This window comes from Hemiscyllium ocellatum, chromosome 47 (genome assembly GCF_020745735.1).
Source record: "Hemiscyllium ocellatum isolate sHemOce1 chromosome 47, sHemOce1.pat.X.cur, whole genome shotgun sequence".
NCBI lineage: Eukaryota > Metazoa > Chordata > Chondrichthyes > Orectolobiformes > Hemiscylliidae > Hemiscyllium > Hemiscyllium ocellatum.
Genome location: NC_083447.1, coordinates 2,688,436 through 2,713,208, shown reverse-complemented (window position 1 = coordinate 2,713,208; position 24,773 = coordinate 2,688,436). Strand labels below are relative to the sequence as shown.

At 43.2% G+C, this 24,773-nt stretch overlaps 1 protein-coding gene across 4 annotated transcripts in view; it reads right to left on the bottom strand.

Moving 5' to 3' along the window:
* The window catches only part of LOC132836571 (BRD4-interacting chromatin-remodeling complex-associated protein-like), a 128,024-nt gene that overhangs the window by 30,552 nt on the left and 72,699 nt on the right, over positions 1–24,773 (bottom strand). For 2 of the 4 annotated variants that reach the window (XM_060855922.1, XM_060855923.1), the window contains exons 2-7: positions 21,805–21,945; positions 17,336–17,381; positions 14,899–14,941; positions 10,324–10,389; positions 4,334–6,382; positions 244–489 (exon numbers count right to left, since the gene is read on the bottom strand). In XM_060855922.1, the coding sequence (XP_060711905.1) occupies positions 244–489; positions 4,334–6,382; positions 10,324–10,389; positions 14,899–14,941; positions 17,336–17,381; positions 21,805–21,823 (2,469 nt within the window). In that variant the 5' untranslated portion in view covers positions 21,824–21,945. Of the gene's footprint in view, positions 1–243; positions 490–4,333; positions 6,383–10,323; positions 10,390–14,898; positions 14,942–17,298; positions 17,382–21,804; positions 21,946–24,773 lie in introns of those variants that run through there. The other 2 variants (XM_060855924.1, XM_060855925.1) reach the window with 2 other exon arrangements.

Genomic DNA, 24,773 nt, shown 5'->3' with positions numbered 1-24,773 from the left:
GAGGAGTCACGAGACCTGAAGTGTTAACTCTGCTTTTCTCCCCACAGATGCTACCAGAGTTCCTGTTTTTGTTTCAGATCTCCAGCACCAGTTCTTTGTTTTATTACGAGAAAAGGTTTTTCCCAACGTTATTTTGAGAATATTGTGCAGATAGCGCCGACCGTGACCCGTCAAACTCAAAGCAAGAGCCGTGTTAGTAGAAGCGTCAGAGAGCGAGAGATTGGGAGGAGGACGGGGGACTACCTGTCCAGCCCGTATCTGCTGGAACGGAGTGTTCGGCAGCGAGGGCAACACTGTTTGTCCTTTGGAGTCCGCGTGTCCCGCAGGCGTGGCCGGTGCCAGCCCCATGCTACTGCTGACGATAACCGAGGCAGGGACGCTGCTCGTGGTGGCAGTCGGTGCTAAGCTGTGAGGGGACGGCTGGTTCAGGCCTTTTTCCTGTTGGAGTTTCAGAGCCGCCTGGTAAAGCTGCTGCTGTTTCTGTTCCTGCTGCAACGTTCAAGACAAAGTTATCAGCACACGCCGCACCAATAGCGAGAGCTGAACTTCAGGGACTCGGTGGAGGGGTGAAACAAAATACTTCAAAAAAAAAACCAGGTGATGCAAAATTATAAAACACAGTGGAAGTATGAGACCTGTAGTTGTGGAGCTGCCCTGGGAAATATCCTTCCCAGAACTAAGTGACCTCCTAAAGCCCTCTTTTCCAATTCTGGCCTCTTTCACATCTTCCATTTCAATCACATCACCAATGGCAATCCATCCAGCCTTCCTTCTTTCTCCTCTTTTAAGATGCTTCTTAAAGTCGCTTTCTTTGACTAAGCTTTTGGTCACCAATCATCATCTCTCACATGGGAGTATACAGGTTGGGAGGTCATGTTGCAGCTGTACAGTGCATTGGTTAGGCCATTATGGGAATACTGCATGCAGTGCTGGTCTCCCTGCTTTAGGAAGGATGTTGTGAAACTTGAAAGGGTTCAGTAAAGACTTACAAGGATGCTGCCAGGGTTGGAGGGTTTCAGCTACAGGGAAAGGCTGAATGGGCTGGGGCTGTTTTCCTTGGAGCATTGGAGGCTGAGGGGTGACATTAGAGAGGTTTATATAACCATGAGGGGCATGGATGGGGCAAATAGACAAGGTCTTTTCCCCAGGGTGAGGGAATCCAAAACTCGAGGGCATAGGTTTAAGGTGAGAGGAGCAAGATTTATAAAGGACCCAAGGGGTAACTTTTTCACACAGAGGATGGTGCGTGTATGGAATGAGCTGCCAGAGGAAGTGGTGGAAGCTGGTACAACTGAAATATTTAAAAGGCATCTGGATGGGTATATGTATAGGAAGGGTTTAGAGGGATATAGGCCAAGTGCTGGCAAATGGGACTAGAATAGGTTAGGATATCTGGTTGGCATGGACGAGTTGGACCGAAGAGCCGGCTGCCACGCTGTTTGGCTCTATGATTCAGTATTAGATTCTGTTTGACAATCATTTGCAAGAAGCATCTTGGGACCTGAAAGGTCTCCATCAATGCAATTTCCTGTTGAAATGCAGTTGGCAGTCATTTATGGAGAGTCATAGAGATGTACAGCATGGAAACAGACCCTTCGGTCCAACCCGTCCATGCTGACCAGATACCCCAACCCAATCTAGTCCCACCTGCCAGCACCCGGCCCATATCCCTCCAAACCCTTCCTATTCATATACCCAGCCAAATGCCTTTTAAGTGTTGTAATTGTACCAGCCTCCACCACTTCCTGTGGCAGCTCATTCCATACACGTACCACCCTCTGTGTGAATACGTTGCCCCTTAGGTCTCTTTTATATCTTTCCCCTCTCACCCTAAACCTATGCCCTCTAGTTCTGGATTCCTCGACCCCAGGGAAAAGGCTCTGCCTATTTACCCTATCCATACCCCTCCTACTCTTAGATTGGTATGTTGGTTGGTATCTGCCTTTTTAGCTTTGCTGCACAGTTTGTGTTTCATTAATAAATCTATCTATACTGTGTAGTTCCACCTGTTCTATAATCTACACTCTCTGCTATAAGTACTACTGCTTCCTGAGGGTTCAGTTGGAAAAGTCAACCATTCCCTTGGTCTCCAGTCTCACTGCTGACTGACCACCGAGGTCTCTGGGTCCTGCAGCTCAGGGAACATCAGGACATGAGACAAGCGCATCTTATGGTGGTTGGACAAAGCTCACAGTGAAGCTATAGTCCAGAGTACCTTGGATTGATTTTTAGGATGAGTGGCAGTGGGAAGATAAAAAAAAAATCCGAACCTAGTCAATTCTGGCAGGACTGACAGTATAAACACTGTCAACTGTTGGTTGCTGGAAATGATATGATATTAGAAATGTAAATCTAATAGCTCCACTGGGCTAATGATAGGTTGGCCTTTATTTCAAACAACACAGAACATAAAGGGAAGTGGTGCTTCAGCTGTTCACTGTCTTGGCCCCACTTAGAGTAACTGCATTCAGTTCCAGGCACCACACTTCAGGGAAAAGATACTAACAGTGGAAGGAGAGTACAGGGCAGACTTAACAGAATGGCACTGGGACCCAAAGGGTTAAATCATAAGAATATGCTCTATTATGCTTGGCTCTTCTGCTCAAATTTAGACAAGTTGAGACGTGATCTAATTGAGGGGTTAGAGATAATTAAATGGTAAAGAAAGAGAAATGGTGTCCTTTAATTTGGGGGAATCCAGAACAAGGAGGTGCAACTTTACAACTAGAATTTGGATTGTTCAGGGGCGATGTCAGAAAGCACTTCTAAATACACGCATAGACACACACCGCTCTGAAAACTTGTGATTTCAAATAAATCTGTTGGAACTATAACTTGGTGTCATGTGACTTCTGACTTTGTCCATCCCAGCCCAACATTGGCACCTCCACATCGCGTGCGCACGCACACACGCAGTGAGAAACACAAACTCTTGCCCTCTGAAGATCACAAATGTAGAGGGTCAGTTTAAGCCTGAGATTGTGGAGAACTAACCTGCACTGCTGCACCTGTCATAATGCTTGTTACTGGAACCCCAAAGCAGTGATCCCTGGGAGGAGAGAGATCAGGTTTGGACCTAATGCCGCTCAAACCCCGACACTCACACAGGTGAGTTACTGATTAAGGCCTACCACTATGAGTCAGGAGAAACAAGACAGCTTTAATTTAAACCTCCTTCAATCATGGCCGTGACAATAAGTCAGGTGACCAGATGAGAAGGCTGATGAGCTGGAGCTCAGAGGAGACAAACAGACTGTAGTGGAAACGTGCCTCGGAGCTCATTCATTTCAGGAAAGACAGGACAAACAATCTCCTGCAAAAGAAATCACAGAACCACAACTTGCAATTAGGCTCATTTCTAATTCCCCCGTGCTTCGGCTCAGCAGCTTACTTTGGAGACTCTCTATTGACGTTTTGTTTAGCCATGATCTAATGGAAAGGGGGACAGACTTGAATGACTTCCTCCAGTACATACGTTCTGGCACAATTATTACTATTTAGGAGCTGAGAGAGGTGGGTGTAATTTCTTTTTCCTCTCCTCAGACAAGGAGCGTCAAACAAGAGTGATTATCATTCCACCCAACATATGTTCCTCACGTTTAGCTGCTGAATGCATGGTTTCATTTGACATCAGGACTGTTGAGTTCCCATAGTCTCAAGTTAGATTTCTAGCTGCTGTGCTCTCAGCCAGATTACCTGGAGGAGACTGACAGTGTGTCCCGGCTGGGATCCGGGGTGTGATTTCAGCAATGCAGTTGTGACTGTGCACACGTGAAGTGGTCACAACTGCGACGCCACAGGCAGTCAGTCAGGCCCTGCCATCACATCACTTTGTGCCAAAGCTCTACAGAGTGGCCCATTTCTGCTGAACCAGGTTCCCAGTGGAGGAGCGTCTGAGGAAAGCAAACCGCAGGAAAAAGGAGGAAGGCCTTGAATCTTTAAAGAGGAGCCAATGGCTTCGTGGAATCATTTGCCAGGTTATTATTCCGAGAGCTTGGTAATTTTCTGGGAACTTTGGTTCGAATCCTGCCACCGCAGATGGTGGAATTTGAATTCAATAAATTTAGGAATCTAATGATGACTGTGAAACTGTTATGGTTGTGGGAAAAACCCATCTGGTTCACTGATGCCTTTTAGAGAAGGAAGCTGCCATCCTTGCCTGGTCTAACCTACATGTGACTCCACACCCACAGCAATGGGGTTGACTCCAAACTGCCCTCTGGCCAAATAGGAATGGGTAATAAATGCTGGCCGAGCCAGTGATGCTGACATCCTGTGAGTGAATAATAAAAAAAAACAGCTGCATTGAAATATCACAGCCTTTTAACCTTACCTGCTGGAAGAACATGTCAGCTGCATCTTGGCTGATGACTCCCGCAGATCCTTGCTGGCTGATGATAATTTTCCCAGGCGTTTGCACCATACTGCTGCTGCTGGACTGAGGGGCTGAGGCTAACTGAGCCTGGACGGGTTGCTGCTGTTGGGATGGCTGAGCTGGAGACGCTATGGCAGTCTGGACAGTCAGCAACGAGGGCTGCCCATTCCCGAGAGCCATTAACCCAGGGCCAGGCCCCGCTTGCTGCTGGATGACGCTGGAGCCCTGGGCGTTGCTGGCCGGCTGTTGGATGCTCACTGCCTGTCCGAGACTCTCTCCACTGTTCAGCATGGTGACCTGGTTGGGCAGTGTCACTCCCTGTACGACAGCTGACTGGCTCTGCTGGTTGACGGCACCACCGGCCAGGGTTGCCTGGACAGGTGCTGATGTCTGAGGGTTCAGGCTATTCGCTAAAGACACTGGCATTTGGAAGACTGCGGACTGACCCACGGGGCCAGGCTGCAGCTGGATGGGAGCGGACAAGATATGGGTTGCTCCGTGAGCATTCTGGGCTGCTATTACCTGGCTCAAGTTCAGCTGTCCGGCAATGTTCTGGTTGGTCAAGATCTGAGCCGGCAAGGTCTGGTTGGCGATCAGCTGACCGGCCGGACCCTGGCTAGCAATGATGTGGGTCGCGGGCGCCTGACCACCAGCAGACTGGGCAGTCAGTATCTGCCCGCCCACATTTGCCTGCAAGGCAGAGAGCTGTTGTGAAAGAGGGACAGCTGAGGCACCAGACAGCTGGCCTTGCAGGAGGAACTGGTTCTGACTCTGAAGCATAGCCTGCTGCATATGCTGAGGCTGGATGACAATGCTGCCACCTTGCAGGTGCAGACTCAGGGATTTGCCCAAGGCTTGCTGCTGCGCCTGATGCTGCTTGAAAACATTGGAGGAGATAGTCTGGGGGAACCCAGTCCCGGAGGCAGAGAAAACCACATTCTGCACAGGCTTCCCTGCCATGAAAGTCACATTTTGTTGGGCCTTTTGTTGTTGCTGCTGTTGCTGCTGCTGCTGCTGTTGCTGCTGCAGTGAAGTTTCATTCTGGATGGTCAGTGCAGTATTGGTGGAAGCAAACGGCTTCGAGCTAATCTGAAAGAGTTTGTGCTGGATGACTCCTCCCGTTGGCTTTGGCTGGATCGGAGTCGGGGTCCTCTGAATGATGACGTTTTGGGCTGAGAGTGGAGCCTGCGTCATGGGATTGCTCATGGTGGGCCTGACCGTCAGCGCCTGATTTGCCTGAGCGATGGATGTACCAGCAAAGAGGGAGTTTCCATTCAACGCTCCAGGAGGGGCGCTCTTCTGGAGCACGAGTCCAGCATTGGGAGGCGAGACCCCAGCAGAGTTCAAGGCCACTTGCTGCTGGTCCGAGGCCGGCGAAGATATATAGCTCCCGACCGGCACAGTTGTCACCTGGGTAGGCTGCCCAGCCTTTGTGATGATCTGCTGTGCCGGCTGGTTGATGGTCATGACCGACTGGTTTGACAACTGCCCAACCACTTGGATCTGCCCGATGCCCAATGCCCCGGACGGGCTTCCATTTGGCAGCCCCTGGAGATTCGAGACGGGCTGCAAGGTCACATTGCCCAGTCCGACTTGCTGCAAAAAGGGCTGTACGTTGATGGCCTTGTTCACAACTTGGCCACCTATGGTCTGTTGCTGGATCAGAGTCTGCTGGGCAAGGACTGTGGGCTGCTGCTGCAAACCAATCAGATCAGTGCTAGTTGAGAAAAGCTGGGAGGCATCAGCTGCCTGTGATACCGGCTGCAAGGAAGGGAAATGGAGCGAGGCAATGTCCAGATCAGCATCCTCTTCTAAAGACTGCTCTGTGATGTTAGCCTCTTGCAAGCTCTGCTGCAAGATATCACACGGCTGGTCAGAATTCTGCAAGTTGGAACCAGGGGATGGCCCAAGGATATCATCTTCCAGGAAATCGAGATCGACTGCGCTGGAGGAATTCTGAGTCTGCCCGCTGTTCAAATGATTAACAGTCGTATCCTGTACATTAAGCTGAAAAAATTCAATACATTAGCAACTCTCAATTAGATTCTCCTGTCCAAAACAATTAACAGTCAAGGATCATAGCAATGTTCATGCAGCAACTGAAATGCGATTGAATCGCTTTAACTGGAATGTTCATTGAATGACAATAGAATACAAAATGAAAGCATGTTTCTACAGCACCTTTCATACTAACATATCAAGTTCCGGGCATCACAATTCAGGAAGGATATTAAACAATAGGGAAGATACAGATTTACTCAAATGATACAGGGGAGGAGGGACTTAATTTTTTTTAAAATTACATCATCATGGGATGTGGTCAAAGTATTATTTGTTCCCTATCCCCAGTGCCCTTCAGATTGAAGAGCTGACCAAGTTGTTGTGGGTCTGGAATCATGTGTCAGCCAGATTTCCATCCCGACAGGATGAGTGAATCAAATGAATATTTGCAACAATTGATGATAATTTCTCATCTTTCAGTTCCAAGTTTAACAAAAAAATTAATTGAATTTATGTTCCAGCAGCTGCTGCAGGGGAGGCAACAGCCCAGTGGTATTATCACTGGGCTGTTAATCCAGAAACCTGGGTAACGCTCTGCGGATGCAGGTTCAAATCCTGCCACGACTGATGGGGGAATTTGAATTCTATAAATGTCTGGATTTAGGAGTCTAATGTTGACCATGAATCCATTGTTGATTGTTGGGAAAAACTCACCTTGTTCACTGATGTCTTTTAGGGAAGGAAACTGCCATCTTCATCTGGTCTGGACTACACGCGACTCCAGACCCACAGCAATGTGGTTGACTCTTAACTGCCCTCTGGGCAATTAGGGATGCTGCCCAGCCAGTGATGCTCTCATCCCATGAATTATTAATAATAACAAGATTTGAATCCAAGTCCCCCAATCCTGGGGAATTCGCCTAGTGATATTACCACTGTACCACCATTTCTCTCTAAAGTCAAATGCAAAGACTGAAACTGTTTTTGTGTGGCAGAGAAGGTGAAGACACTGAAGAGATGTTCAACGTTATGAAAGGCTTGATACACAGAGAGAAACTGCTGCCAAGGACTTGATGACCATTAATCAGAAGACATGGATTTTAGGAAATTGGGAATGGAAGCAGAAGGGAAATGGGAAGAAATGTTTCTAAGCCAGTGGGTTAATGATTGTCTGGAATGCAAAACAGTAAAGCTGCCATAGTCCCAGCGTACCAAAGGGCTCTCTCATTAGACAGAAGGAGATCACTGCTGTCTGGATAACATTTCTCCCACAGCTGGACACACCAAAAACAGATGAACTGGTCATTAATCATTCCTGATGACACCACAATAGGTGGAAAGGCAAGTGGTATGGATAACAAAGATGTTACAGGAGTATGTAAGTTAGCTTGCTGAGCTTGAAGGTTTGGTTTCAGACATTTTGTCACCATGACGAGGTAATATCATCATTGAGAGACTCTGGTGAAGCGCTGGTGGTATGTCCCACCTCTCTATTTATAAGTCTTGGTTTCTTAAGGTGGGTGATGTCACTTTCAATTTTTTTTCAAGGCAAGGTAGATAGGATTGATATTCGATGTGTTTATTGATGGAGTTCTGGCTAGAATGCCATGCCTCTAAGAATTTTCATGCATGTCTTTGTTTGATCTGTCCCTGCGATAGTGGGTCTAGCACCAGTATTACGGCTCATTGCGGAAGCAGTAATGTAGACTCTCAAACAAGCTGCCCTCCCATCTATCTAACCCAAACTTTGGGTCCGCTGCGTTGATCACACCTTTGTCATCACAAATGGAACAAATTAGAGGAAGCATTCAACACTATCAACAATATCCTGACAGGCAAAGAATTTACAAAAGAGGAGAACGACAATACACTCCCATTCCTAAGTGTGACAGTTGAACAAATAGTTAACAGAGAGCTTCAAATCAGCATCTACAGAAAAACAACAAACATGGACAAAATACTTAACTTCAGAAGCAATCATCCAAAAACTCACAAACGGAGCTGCATCAAGACATTATTTCAAGGAGCTACATCACCCTGCAGCACCCAAGAACTACAAAAAGCAGAAGAAAAGTAGATATACATGTTTTCAAGAAAAATGGCTACCCAATAAACACAACCCACTGATTCCTTAGAAACAAACCCAAACAAGCAGACACAATGCAACCAAAAGCTATAGCCACAATAACTTACATCAAAGACATATCAGAAATGACTTGCAGACTACTCAGTCCCTTTGGCATCATGGTAGCCTACAAGCCTACCAAGACACTTAAACTGCAACTAATGAACCTAAAGGATCCATTAGATGCTATCAGTAAGTCATTTGCAAGATGCCATGCAAGAACTGTAGAAAACACTACATCAGATGAATTATCAGGAAACTTGCCATCAAGATACGTGAACACCAACTGGCCACCAAAAGACATGACCCACTATCACTAGTTTCCGTACATACAGACAAAGAAGGACACCACTTTGACTGGGACATCACACACATCCTAGGACAGGCGAAACAAAGACACGCATGAGAATTCTTAGAGGCATGGCATTCTAACCAGGACTCATCAATAAACACATCGATTTAGTTCCTATCTACCTTCCCTTGGAAAAAAAGAACTGGACATGACATCACCCAACTTCAGAAACCAAGACTTATAAATCGAGAGGCAGGACATACCACCACCAGTGCTTCACCACTGATTATGTTAATTTGTATAGTGATGAAACGTCTGAAAACAAACCTTCCAGCTCAGCGACCTAACTTACAGACTTATCATCAACCTGAGCTACAAATCTTCTCAAACATATTACAGGAGTTTATGGACAGGTTACGAGAATGGGCAAAACTTTGGTATGTGGAAGAGGATGTGGGATATGTGAGTTTATGCACTTTGACAGGAAAAATATAGGAGAGGAATATTATTTAAAAGGAGAGAAACTGTAGATGACTACAGCACAGAGGGATTTGGGAGTCCTCATGCATCAATCACAAAAAGCAAACATACAACATCAGCAGATTATAGGGAAAGCAAACTGAATTTTGGCCTTTAATTCAAAAATATATAAAGATAGTTAAGTTTTGTGAAAACTATTGGTCCCCTTCTGTAAGGGGATCGATAACAGCACAGGAGGCAGTTTGGAAAAAATTCATGAGTCAATCCTGGGTATGGAGGGGTCTTCCTTTGAGGAGAGATTGAGTAGATTGGGTCTATACTCATTGGGATTTAGAAGAACAAGAGGAGATCTTATAGAAACGTAGGATTTTTAAGGAACTTGACTGGGGAGATGCAGAAATGTTGGATCTCCTTATAGAGGAGTCTAAGACTGGAAGGAATAATCTCTGGGTATTTCCGCAGTTAGGACAAAGACGAGGATGGAAATCTATGGAATTCTTTACCACTAAGGACTGCTGAGACTGGATCAAGACGGAGACAGATTTTTAATCAGTAAGGGAATGATGGGGAGAAGACAGGAAAATGAAGTTGAGGATTATCAATTGCTACTGAATAACAAAGCAGACTCAATGGGTCAAATGGTCTATTGCTGGTCCTATATCTTAGGATTTAATTTGGTTCCTCCTGTTTTTGCATCCACTCTAAACTCACCATTGAAGACTGACCAGCAGATAATTTGTAGGAAATGGTCAATAGCTAGCATATTCCCCCCCACCCCGGGAGAGTGGGTTGAGGATGGGGGTTAGAAGTAGTCAGAATGTTTTGATATAGAAAATGAAAATAAGCCCACGTCAAATATACAATATGATGTACACCAAAACAAACACCAAAATGTTGAAGTTTTAATGCCGTTAAGAACTTAACAAATCCTCTGCAATTTCCTTAGTTTTCATGTCTATTCAGCCCAGATTCAAGGCATGACATGTTGCATCAATTTAAAATTCTTTGAGGCCCAAGAAATGGAGGAGGAGATTAAGAGTGAACACTCACAGATGCATCAGTGAAGAAGGCGCTGGCAGGATCAGCTGTCGTATCAAGGAGATCATCGCCATCGAGCTGATTGTTAAATTAAGAACATGTTTACAAAGAGAACGAGCATCAACTTCAGATCTTAATGTTGTGAACACATTAAAGTTCACATTAAATGTGAACACAATCATGTTATGACTCTTTCAGTCACTCCCTGAAAGCTTGATTTTTAAAAAAATTATATATAATTCTTTAGTCCAATGACGTTACGATTGGACTACAGAATGATATATAATTTTTAAAAAATCAAGCTTTCAGAGAATGATTGAAAGAGTCACACAAGAATTCAAGTTAAGATTTTTACTATAACACACAAACTGAAAGTAATATCAACTAACACAATTCAGACAGTAACTTAGAGCCTAAACTACAAAGATCCACCATTTAACATTTAAAAGAGCTGAAAATCTCCCTTCACAGTTATACTTTGTCTGTAAGCAGACACACTATTTGTCATGAACTATGTGAGGTGATTCTTAGCACTTTCCTTCCTGACAGATAAATTCTAATCCTAAACTTTTCAGTGTGGTTGACCCCACAGATTCCTCACTCTTGTCAATGCTAAGTGAATCTTCCAGCTTTGTTTAAGCCCTCATGATCTGAGTAGCCAGAGTACGTGTGAGCATTACCAACTGACCTTTATAAAGGGGATGTATTTCCTTTGTTCGGGGTCTCTTTTGAATCAACTTTGCACGCCTGCGAGGAAGGTTAAAGGAGGGTCACCTCGCTTGTACAGGCTTTAATAAACTAACTGTTTGCAGAAGTTGGTGTGTGCAAATTGCATCTCGTGTATGAAACCTCAGGAAAATAATCTGATATCATAGCCCATCTTCATGATAAATGAATTACTTGGACCTTCTATCAAGATAGAACTGCTAACTAGGTATCCTTAGATCCCGAAATTATTCAATCTTGGAATTAGACAGTTTAAAGTAAAATGATCTACAAAACTTGACATTTGTTACACTTGGGAGTCTATCCACTGTCAAAACACGTTTTTGGATCATTACGAATATCTCAAATCTTTTTCATAATGGATCCCCTTTTTAACATTTAAGAACCAATCCATTAAGTTCGCTGTCAGGCACAATTCAGAACAGGGTACATGAACACGCGGCACGGTGGCACAGTGGGCGGCACGGTGGCACAGTGGGCGGCACGGTGGCACAGTGGTTAGCACTGCTGCCTCACAGCGCCTAAAGACCCGGGTTCAATTCCCGACTCAGGCGACTGACTGTGTGGAGTTTGCACGTTCTCCCCGTGTCTGCGTGGGTTTCCTCCGGGTGCTCCGGTTTCCTCCCACAGTCCAAAGATGTGCGGGTCAGGTGAATTGGCCATGCTAAATTGCCCGTAGTGTTAGGTAAGGGGTAATGTAGGGGTATGGGTGGGTTTCGCTTCGGCGGGTCGGTGTGGACTTGTTGGGCCGAAGGGCCTGTTTCCACACTGTAAGTCTAATCTAATCTAATCTAAGTCTAATCTAATCTAAACACCTTTGCTCTTGCATCTTAATATCAATTAAAAGACAAGCTTTCAGAGCGCTGTTCCTTCAGGTGACCTTCACTTCACCTGATAAAGGAGCAGTGCTCCGAAAGCTTGTGCTTTCAATAAACCTGTTGGACTGTAACCTGGTGCTATGTGACTTCTGGTTTTGTCCAAACCAGACACCTCCACATCATAAATTAAAAGAGATAGGAGTGAAACATCATAAACTTAATAATCTCATATGTAAACAGAAGGGTTGTAAATATTCAAACAGTCTTGTTGGATTCAGGAGCATAGCTTGGAGATGTTGAGCTACCCTTTCGAGAATTATTTGGAGGCCTCAATTTGTAAGTTGCTGACCAGTAGTAGTTGAAGAAAATTGTGCCATGTAGCATCACAGGACAAAATAACCCACGCTTGTTATTCCCAATATAGAAAATGACTCATTCTCAGCTGAGGGACAATTTAGGAACTTCACATAGTAACCAAGTACTGGGAGGTTCTTTGGAGATACCAAGATTGCGATGCCCTTTGTTCATGGTTGCCTTACCTTGCAAACAGCACTGCACCCTGTCATCCTGTACAGATCATCAAGGACTGTGGGTGATCATGGGGGAATTGTGTAGGGCATGTGCCAGGCTTCAGGTTGGCATCAAGGGCACAAGGCTAAACAAGTAAATAAATGGAGGCAGACACTGACGCATCTTTCTGGCCTCATTACCAATGTGGAAGTGGACCTGATCCATCAGGTGTTGGGTGTTCAGAGGGACAGGCAGGAGCAGTGTCACTAATCAGTTGCTTTGGCTGGGCCCCAGTCCTACTTCACCAGAGAAGGAAGTGAAAGCACACTCTCAAAAATGACGCTTTTCACATTAAAAGCATAAAAAAAACTGAGCCACACAGACTTGGGAAGGAAGTCAGTACAAGCTATGTCTTCACTCAAACCCTTCTCTCTATTGACCAGAAACCCTCTTGTAGACTGAAAATCTACACTTGGCAAGGGGCTCACTTGTGGGGATTTGTTTTGGCCTGGGTTGTTGGGGGGTGGTGTCGAATTGAGTAAAACTGAAAGGACCACTTCATTACTCAATTCAAATTGTAGCATAGATATGGGGAAAGTGAGGACTGCAGATGCTGGAGATCAGAGCTGAAGAGTGTGGTGCTGGAAAAGCACAGCCGGTCAGACAGCATCTAAGGAGCAGGAGAATCGATGTCTCAGGCATTTGCCCTTGATTTGACCAAGCAGATGTTGGGAACATATTTCTTATGGGAGTTATTGAAAAGTAGGGGTGCGCAGTTCAAACACAAGGTGTCTCCCTATTTATAATGAGGATAAAGAGGACTTTTTTCTCTCAAGAGTCATTAATATTTTTAACTCTCTCTTCCCCAGAAAGTGACGGAGACTGCGTCATTAATTATATTAAAGCACAGTTCAGATAGATTCCAGATGTACAAGGAACTCTATGACTCTATGACAGGGCTATGTGGGACAGGACAGGCAAGAGTAAAGGCCACCGTGAGAACATGCATGATCTAATCAAGTGGCAGAGCACACTTGATGGGTTGAATGGTCTACTCCTGGTACTACTCATTAAGATGGCACATTTTGAGAACAAAAGTCAAGGAATTTAGAGATATCTTTTGATATTTTGTAAAGTTGAGAACTGAATTTTGATATCTGCTAGGAATAAAGCATAAATGAAGTAGTAGATGGGTGAGTGGGTTACATACAAGTAATGTGTAGGGAACATTGGCAGGAAACAACTGTTGCAATAAGCAGTACAATTTTCAATTCAGGGCAACGCACTTCAGGAAAAATGTCAAAACTCCGGAAAAGGTAAAGAGCTGGTTTTTCAGGGAATGAGGGAACTCAGAGATTGGAAATGCAAAGATTGTTCTCCTCTGAGCTGGGAAGGTTAAGGGATAAGTTTGAACATATGAGGGGTTTTGCTGAAGCACACACAGACAGGGTGGTTAAGAAGGCATTTAGCCCACTTGCCTTCACTGCTCAGAACTTTCAGCATAGGAGTTGGGAACACCAAAGTCAAGAATGTAATGCCGGAAAAGTAGACAGGTAGCATCTGAGGAGCAGGAGAATTGACGTTTTGGGTATAAGCCCTTCATCAGGAAACTTGTTCAGGATGTACAGGACGTTGGTGAGGCCTCTTCTGGAGTACTGTGTGTACCCTGCAATAGGAAGGATATTAAGCTGAAGAGGGTTCAGAGGAGATTTACCAGGATGTTGCCAGGAATGGAGAATTTTTCTATAAGACAAGGCTGGATAGGCTGGGACTTTTTCAGTGGAGCATAGGAGATTGAGGAGTGACCTTATAGAAGTTTTTAAAATCATGAGGGGCATAGATAAGGTGAATAGCAAAGGTCTCTTCCCTAGGGTTGGTATTCAAAACTTGGGGGCATATTTTTAAGGAGAGAGGAGAAAGATTTAAAAGGGACATGAGGGGCAATTATTTTCACACAGAGAAAGGTTAATGAATGGAATGAACTGCCAGAGAAAGTGGTGGATGCAGGTATGGTTATAATGTTTAAAAGAAGTTTGGATAAGTTCATGAATAGGAAAAGTTTGGAGGGATATGGACCAAACACAGGACTAGCTTAGTTTGGGAACATGGTTGGTGTGAACTAGATGGACCGAATGGCCCATTTACGTGGTGAATCACTCCATTAGGAGAGCATAAATTTACATTAACAGGAAAAAGGAGGATGAGGAGAAATTTCTTCAAAGGGTTGGAAACGGATTTGAAAAATGCCCGCTGAAAGGGTACTGGACTCTCATTCATGCCTTTGAAAAAGCTATTGGACATGTACTTAAAATGAACAAAGTTGCAGCATTATAGCGAAGAAAATGATAAGGAAAACTAAATGGCCCAACTCTTTCAAGCAGCTAAAGCTAGATAGGCAGAACTGAATTGCAAAATTCCAATGCCAATCTTTTTCAGATCATTGAACCCAAGGTCAGAACCACATGGGACTCTTCCAGTGAGCACCAGAACCACCACACACAGAAGTACAATTCCAGCAGCAAATTATACTCACCTGGTCTGAACCATGCAAGAAGTCATTCAGAGCCTGAGGGTCACTGGAAAGGAAAAAGATATACATCAGGAACAACTGAGTTTTCCAATTACATCAGAAACCCACAGAAAGCTACAGGTGACTGGGACAGAAGGAGAAATAAAAGGAACAAACCACATGTGTGACCCAAACTTCAATATCGTAGGGTACTTGGAAATCCCAAATTAAAAATGGAAAAGACAGGAAATACTCAGCACATCTAGCAGCATCTGTGGAGAAAGAAAGAGTTTGTGTTTCGGGTCAATTAACTTCTGTTCACAAAAAGGAACTGAAATGACTTAATCCATTAGGTGTGGCCCTGTTTGGAAAAAAAAGCAACAAAACAAAGATTGTACAACAAGCGGACTTTGGAGTTCTGATTTGGGATTCTCTTAAGGTTAACATATAGGTTCAGCTGGCAGTTAGGAAGGCAAATGCAATGTTAGCATTCATTTTGAGAGAGCTGGAATACAAGAGCAGAGATGTACTGCTGAGGCTCGAGCGGACTTGATGGGTTTAAAGGCCTAATTTCTGCTCCCATGTGCTTTAGTTTTAAGAACAGTTAAGAAAGATAAGCAATGAAAAAACACAGTGGGCTGTCAGTGCTTTTCGAAGTGGAACAAGCTGAGGAAGGCATGACTGCAGAAACTTAATTTCTACTTGCTTGGTACTATGCTGTTTAAAACAAAACTAAACAGCCACTCTGTTAGCAGAGGATTTACATTGCAAAACTCCTGGCACATAAAACCACAAGGGAGCAAGATAACTGAAAAATAAAATCCAGTCAGCCTTCCTGGGATTCATTTTTGTTAAACAAAAATGCAAATCCAATCTGCACGCAGGGTGATTGTAATCTAAACAGATCACCAAGGGGTGAGACAAATGTTGGCTTTCATCCCCTACAACACATTTGAATATAACTAACGCTAAAAGCGTCTTGCCTCTGCTGTCATTAAACATCCAACATCAAATGAGGGCCTGTAGCCCCAATCCATTCACTGATTTAGCAACGAAAAACATAACTAAACTCAAAGTGCAATGAGAAACTTGTAATGCCATAATGGCCCACCAGGGGGCATCTCTTCAAATGCTGGTCTGAGTTACATGAAAGGGACAGTGTACTGAGAACTTGACATTTTATCGAACTCATTGCTGTACCTGCCCTAAAAATGTTTGATGGGGGTCAGTGTAGAAAGCTTTACTTTGCTTCTAACTCGGTGCTGTCCCTGTCTGGGAGTGTTTGATAGGGACAGCGTAGACAGAACTTTACTCTGTATCTAACCCAGTGTTGTACTGTTATTAACAGTGATAGACAAGGACAGTGTAAAGAGAGCTTTACTCTGTATTGAAACCCATGCTGTAGCTGTCCTGAAAGTGCTTGACAAGTATATAGGTTTGCTTAGGCGCTGAAGATATTCCAACCTCAGCACAAATTCTCATCTTCAAATGAATAAAAAAAAAATTACCAATAGAATTATGAACAGAAAACCCTCAGGAGGGTGGTTGATTCTTTAATGAGAAGCCAGTTAAACCTGAAGTTAACAAAACCTTCACAGTTCAACAAAAAGAGCAATGAATTCCAAGAGTGAAAGTGGAGTTTGAACTTAGACCAACAGGAGTTTGGAAGCCAGACCCACTATTTCATTTTGCTGTATGCAATTAATTAAGACAAACCTTTAAGCGGATTCTGAAAGTAAGGCAGGACTGCAGTTACTGAAGGATTATTCCCTTCATGTGGTAACTAATCACCAAGCCTTCATCATAGGGATCGCACAGTGACTTTTATTTTTAAAATGTAATATATACTTGACCCATTTTGATGCTTTGTCTGATCAGACGTCGGATTCTGTAGGTTAGAAGCCTCCAGCTATGAATATGGTGGCTCCCTTGTTCAAATCTCTAGCTTTTTGCTGGATTAAAGTCAGGGAAATGAAGGATTAATTAAGATAAATTAATTTCCCATTACTGATGTTAAATTAACCTGAGCAGTTTTTTCAGCTGCTGAAATAATTTCTTTGCAATACCCTCTCTGGTCAGAAAGCTTGTGAATATTCCCAAGTCAAAGCTCTTGCAGAATAAATGAGGTGAAGTACAGTTGATGGGAGGGTATGAATGATTGGTGCTGAGGGGCCAGTCACCCTGGGTAGGTTGGAGCTTTCCATTGTCACTCCAATTTTCAGCAAGAAACTCGATTACCACTCTTCAAAGTGCTCACAAAGTATTTACAACAGAAGTAATCAAACAGAAATGCTGCTCTACTGGAACAGGAAAATACCCCAACTTCCTACAGTATTTTGGCCAGGGACGGCAAACTTCGTATGAATTGAAGATGCCCCAAAAACAGGGAGGAGAAAATGTAAGTGAACAGTCACTGTTATTTACCTTTTCTTAGGGGTTTTTTTGGAGATGAGATACATACCAAATTACGTCTAACAGACAACGTCCATCTTCATCATCCATGTCAACTGTAAAAACAAAACACAATAACTAAAGTGCTACTGCCCTACCAATTGTCTAAAAGAATCAAACATTTATATAAAATTGCTCAACCTCTGGGCATCCTAAAGCACTATAAGCCAATGAAGTGATTTTGAAGTGTTGTCACGTCATAGGTATAGGCCAGTATTCTCCTGCCTGGCTGTAATTAATGTCATGGAGCTCTTATGTTCAATTGAGGAGACAGATAGGACCTCAGTTAAACGAGTATGGTGATATGGTGGCTCAGCGTTTAGCACTGCTGCCAGAGATCCGGATTAGATTCCACCCATGGGCGATTGTGTGAAATTTACACATTCTCCCCCATGCCTGTGTAGGTTTGCTCTGGTTTCCTCCCACAGTCCAAAGATGTGCAGGCTAGGTGAATTGGCCATGCTAAATAAACTGTCTGTTCTGTCCAGAGATGTGTAGGTTAGGTGCTTAGTTATGGGAAATGCAGACTTACAAAGGATAGGATGGGATGCTGTTTGGAGGATCAGTGTGGATTCGATGGGCTGAATGGCCTGCTTCCAGACCCTAGGGATTCTATAATTCTAGAATGCATCATCCAATAATCAACATTTCTGATAATACAGCACTCATTCAGTCCTACAACAGGAGCACTGAATTTTCTTGTGCTCAGGTTTCTGCATTGGGTCTCAAATCCACAGTCTTCTGCTTCAAAGGTGAAATGCTACCCACTGAGTCGCGGCTACATTCTTTTTTAACTTACGGTTAATTATAGAAATCTGGTGTTAATCCCAAACATGCAGCTAGTATCAAATTTCTGGCAAGATGCTAGCTCTCTCTGTCATTCCCTAGTTGCACACCATGTGAAACTAAGATGTGGTCACCATCTGAAGTTGCCGTCAATGCTGGCCACTTGACATACTGAGAAGTTCCAAAGTCAAGGCCCTTGAGAAAGCCATTTAAAATAAAATCCTTGCTTCTTTTTATTTTCACTCTGAGTAAATGTTGAGGCCCCAGATTCAAAATATTTGCACCTATCCTATTCTAGCATCTAATTCACTTTGCAGAGAGAGCTGGTTGCTGACTATTAGAATAAACAGGACTCAGATTCACCTTTGCCATTAATCTGCTCTGGTAATGGTAGTTCACTGCACTGACCTCCTCAGAAAACCATCACCCTCGCCAGGCAAATGCAATCAGTGCAGTCTTGCATTGAAATGCAGAATGTAAAGCAGACAAGAGAGATAGGATGGCATTCAAACAGTCAAGGTAGAACATGACAATACTGTAATACAATTACATAGCTAGGCATATTTAATCCAAATGTAATTTAATTAACCCATTTTTTACAAACTATGTTCTTAAGCATTACTAAAGTTTGAGAGTAGGAAAGCAATGCCAGAAGCATTATCAGACACACTTTGACACTGAGCCACATAAAACAACCAAATGCTTAGTCAAAGAGATAGGTAATAAGGCACATCATAATATGGAAAAGAGGTATAAGCAGGAAACTCCAGAGTTTTGGGTCCAGGCACAAAAAGCAAGGCTGATTCGAAGAAATGCAATCACCCAGCCCGGTTGAAGGAGGTAACGGAGATGAGGAGAGGTGAAGCCATAGAAGCGATTTGAAAACAAGAATACAAGTTTTTAAAATAGCGAGGCATTACCAGATTAGAAGCCATATGGAGGTAAACGAGCACAGGGTTGATGGGGAGAAAAACAGAATGTGGTGAGAGTTAGGATGTTATCACAGAGTTTTACACAAGTTTATGTTTATGAAGCACATGAGCAAACACTGTAAATTTCAGTAAAGAGGTACAAACTCCAATCAAATCAAATATTAAATCATCTAAGCAATGATAAACTTATTAAGCTGCAGTGTATCAGGTCCAGCCAGCAAACAACTTTCACTTTGGGGTGCGGGAATTCCCATGGTTTGTTCACCAAAACACACCCATTATTACAGTCATTGTTCTTGTTCTCATTCTTAATTAAAATTGAGTGCATTGATAGATAGATTTCTAGATATTAAAAACATCACGGATATGGGTATAGTACAGAAGAATGGCACTAAGGGAGATGATCAGTTATATACCGGTTGCATGGTGGAAAAGTCTTGTTGGGCTAAAGGGCTTACTCCTAATCCTGGTTCCTACATTTGTTTGCCTTGATAGTTTACACTGTTCAAAATGCTCTATCAGTTGGTTGATTCATGTCTGTTAACTGTTGGTGCTGTTGACAAGATCTAAATACTGATTTACCACAATTGAAAGAAAAAGCACTCCACCTTTGAAATACAATATCCCAAGGTGCAGTGCCAACATTAGTATCAAATCATAGAATGATAACAGCTGAGGAGGCCATTCAGCCTGCTGAGTCCATGCTGTTTGCAACGCAACTCAGGTAGACCCAAAACTCTGCCCTTTCTCATTTTTTGTGTCATTTTTGATTCTTTTGTCCACCATGTTAAGTTGGTGCCTTTCCTTCCTGACCCTTTATCCAACCTGTTTGGATCAGTCACGATTTTGAGCAACTCTAAGAAAAAAAATCACCTCTCAACTTTCCATCTCAAAGAAGAACAGCTCCAGATTCTCTAACCTATCCATATGAAAGTAAAGTGCCAGATCCCTGGAAACATTCTCAGATGACTCTTTCCTGCAACCTCTCAAAAGCCTTTGCATCCTTCCTAAAGTAAAATGGGGAACATTGCTAGGAAAAGGAGGAACAGAAATGGACACCAGTGGAATTGTAAACAGAATATTAGATTGCCTGAGGATTTCTGCAGATGTAAATGCACTGTGCCAATTTCAGAACCAAATTCACATCACTTCTGATCACCTGCGCTAGAATCGTAGGAAGTTTTGTCCTTTTCTGGTTAATCTAAGTACCAGATTTTCTCCATGAATTTGGATTGTATTTTATCGATCCATACCCCAGAGGGATGTGGAAGCTCAATTATTGAGTATATTGAAGACAAAAATCAAAAGATGTCTGGATACCAATGATGTAAAGAGATGGAAGAATAGCAGGGAAAATTGATAATGAGGTAGTTGATTAGTCATGATTTTGTTCAATGTCAGTACAAGCTCAGCAGGTTGAATGGCCTCCTACTGCTCCTATTTCCCATGTCCTGCTGTTTCACAACCAAGACTTGATGTGATACAGACCGTCAGTAACACAATAATTTAGTTAGTTATGACGACAGTTTGGTGTCCTGCAAAATCAAGTTTTAGCAATTCAATTTTATACTTTTACAAGGCAGTTTTAGAAGTCATGGATTTGAAATCTAGCATCTGATTCACTAAACCACTGCACTGTCAGCAGTTGAAACACCTTCATTGCAGATCGTAGTGGGTACAGAAACAAGAGAAATTCAGATCAGCTATCAATCTTACATAAGATGGCATTGGATGGCTATTGTGGGGGAAAATGCAAAATGTCAAATCAGAGAAAACCTGGAACCTAGGAACCATCAAGGAACACCATGAAAGAAGCTTTACTCTGTAACTGCATCTTGGCTTGATGCAGAGAGAGTATCTGAAACTGAGAGCTTTCCATTGTATGGCTCCAATCTCATAAGCACAGCAAACCCTCAAGATTAATGGAATGCATACAAGGTTTATGTCTGACAGAAACAATGTTGGTACCTTAGGGTGTAGCGAAGATGCGGTGGATGTGGGGGCCTAAAAGGGAACTAGACATCTCACTGCCAAGTTCAATTAGATTGTTTTTGTAAATAATGCTACTGGTGAATCCTTCAAAGTTGAAATGTCTCCCAGTCCTCCCTAGCTAGGTCACATAGACAGGGTGTACCATCTACAAGATGCAGTGCAGAAATTCCTTAAACAGCACCTTTCAAACCCTAACCACTTTCATGTAGAAGGACAAGGACGTGGATTGTTGCAGTTCAAGAAGTCAGTTCACCACCATCTTCTCAAAACCAATTAGGGATGGGCAACAAATGCTGGCCCAGACAGCGAAATTCTTTCCCATGAAAGAACTTTAAAAAAAGGCAGCAGTTACATGGGAACAGCACCCCCTACAAGTTCCTGCCCAAGCTGCTCACCATCCTGCCTTGACCCTTCAGTGTTGCTGGGTCGAATTCCTGGCACTCTCTCCCTAAAAATAGTGTAGGTATATCTACATGCAGTACATCAAGGAAGCAGCTCACAACCAGCTTCTCAAGGGCATAACAATAAATATTGGCCCAGCAAGTGAAGTCCGTGAATAAACCTAGAGAATATTCAGAGAATGGCTTCTTCTTGGAACAACTGGTCACCAGCACTCAGGACTATCCCCATGGTTCAGGTTAGGACGGCAGGAAATTGGAAAAGATGGGAAAATCAACAATATGAAAAGTGCTTTAGCTTCTGGCAACCTGCTCTGGGCTGAATCTTTCTGGAAACTGTGACACATTCCCGAGCAACCTCATCTATTTACCTGCACGAGCAGACATCATATAAATCCTGCAATCTTGCCTGGCACTTTAGTTGTGTCTCGGTCCCCTATTCCAGCGTAGAACCTGCCAGGGACTGCACAATACCCACATTACGTCACGCACCGTTGGGAGCAATGCTTTACCTGTACAAAAATACATTATTAAAACTCTTCTGTTGATGAGAGAGAGAAAACAAATCCCCACTCCAAAACAAACTTGGTAGAGGGTACCACACAGTTACATATGATATAAAAATTCCTCGTACACTTGGACTATTGCCCTGTAACTCAATATCATTATTAGTTTTGTTAAAAGTAAATTGTTCAATTGTGATTTGGAACTGGTTATGCGACCTACTGCAGAAGGAACATTTTCTACGGTTAAGTCATCCCTCACGGGAATGCATGCACACACATGCAATGTGTGCCCTAAGGCAGTACTCTGGCCATTATAGGTAGCAGAATTGATCTGGCACATTGAGCCTGGGGTGAACTGACTCAATCTGTGACAGAGAGTACAGAGTTGGCTTGTCAGAGCTAAGAAACCACAGTGTAATGGCACTGGGATGGGATGGCGAGGGAAAGAGACAAAGAGAAAAAAATTACAAGACAGAAACACAGAACCCAAAACAGAGAGACAGACAGACAGACAGCCAGAGAGAAGTTTAAAAAAAGATGTACAGACAGACAGTTCACATAATTGTGTAGATGTGCAACACTCTAATCTGTTGGCCTCAATAACCTATCCTGGTCATTTACTCTGTAACACGGCTAGGTGAAAGGTCACTTGGAATTTTCTTTTTAAGCCTGCATCCCTCAGGATGTGAACCTACCCCACAATCTGTCCAAATCAGTTTTGTCAAATCCACAACATAATCTTGAAGACTTCAACTTTATCAGCGCAAGGTTTCACCTCCTTTCCAAACAAAAACGTCAAAATAATCATGATGCAAAACAAAACCAGAACATTAAGATTGTACAGAATAAAATGCTTTTTTGAAAACATTTGTATTTCTGCAGGGAGTTTACAGGACATAGCTGTTCGCCTGTGGTCAAAGATGAGTGGAATCACACAGGAGAATTTGAAAACATTTGTTCTGGATATGTGCACATTTGTCAAGTCAAAAGGATGTTAAGCGTCGGTGAATGGAACATTTCCCAGTTTCAGAATGGAATTGATGCACACTTTACTGTCTCCTAACAAAAAACAAAAACTCCAACCACTGCATCAATGCAGAATTTCAGTTCTGCACCCTTTTCAGTATGCCCTTTGAACTCCAAAAATGAACTTGGTATTCAATTAGGGACAATTTGCACTAGCTGTTTAAACTCCTCCAGCATTTGGACAGGAGAGAAGTATTCCAATCTCAATTGCATGGGCAGGATTTTCTCTAAACTCAAACCCCATAATCCCACCCGACACGAGACATCCCGCCTCACGTACTTCAGGATTGCTATCTTTCGAATCAGATGTTAATCTAAGGCTGTGGCTTCCCCATAGGAGGAAAAAGATCCCGCAGTATGAGTTTGAAGAGTGACATGGCCATCCTTTTGTCCTGGGACCAAATTTCTCTCTGAACAACCATCTATCTAGTTATCGTCACCATTCACTGATTGTGGGTCTCACTGTGCACAAACTGGCTGCTACATTTCAGACATTACAACAGTAACTACACCTAAAACGCACTTCATTGGCTGTAAAGCACTGGGACATCCCGAGAATGTGAAAGGTTCTATGGAAATGTAAGTCTTTGCTTTGCTGAAGTAACATTCTTAATCCATCTCCCAACTGCATCAGATAAAATGGCCACGTGCAATTTGCTGTCTGTAACTGTTTGTGTAAATACAGGAGTTAATTTGATGTTAACAGAATCGTCATTTTCCATTTAATAGTGAAAAGCAGGTAATCAGAGAAAGCAGGAGGAAATCCTCCAGACAGGAACAAAGACCATACTCCTTACTGCAAATCTCTCCTTTGTAACTGTCTCTTTCCTGGTTAGTCAAAGGATCACCACTGGGAGTTATGTTTCCCAGAGGCACACTTCCTCAGGATCCCTTCAGCAGATACTATTTATGGAACAAAGCTGCTAACACAAGAATTTCAGGCATCTATCCAAACATGTCAAGCAACCAATCTCAGAGGGAAAAAAAACTGTATTTACAGAACATCTTTCACGTCCACAGAATATCCCAAAGCACTTTATAGCCAGTGAATCCTATTTCTAAGCACAGCCTCTATTGTCATGTATGAAACACAACAGCCAATTTGTGAACAGCAAGCTCCCACGAAATGTAACGTGACAACGAGAAGGTAGCCTGTTTTCTTTCTGATGTTGACTCTGTTAAAAATGTTGGTTGGGACATCAAGGAGAAGACACCCTTGCACCTCTATCAAATAACACTGCAGGATCATTTGCATCTACCTGAAGGGGCCACAGGTGAATGCAGTATGTATAAATGGCATTTACAACTACACAGTCCTCCTTCAGCACTCCTCTGGGAGTTGAAACCTAGATTTCTCTTGTGTTTAAGTCCTGAAAAGGGACTTGAACCACAAACTTCTGACCCAGTGGGTCACCAGAAACACTCCCTTTTAAAACATTCCTCTCTTTCTCCCCACTCTATTGAGATCAAACATCGTAGTGAACTTCAGAGACGTTGTCAGACTAGAGAAACTGGATTGGTCTCCTTCATGGTGAAAGTAAGATTTAAGAGAGGTGTTCAAAATCATGAAGGGCTTTGACAGTAAAGAAGAAGAATAGCTTTGTATCAGCAGGAGAGACAACATAGTTTAGGGAATTAGCAAAAGGTAGTGCAATTTAAGTAAAAAAACTTTCAAAAAGGAATTGGAAAATTATTTGAAAAATTACAGGCTGTAGGGAGAGTAGAGAAGCTGGATTAATTGGAAGCTCCTGCAAAGCATGGCCTCAATGAACCAAATAGCCGCCTCCTGCATTGTAAGAATTACCCAA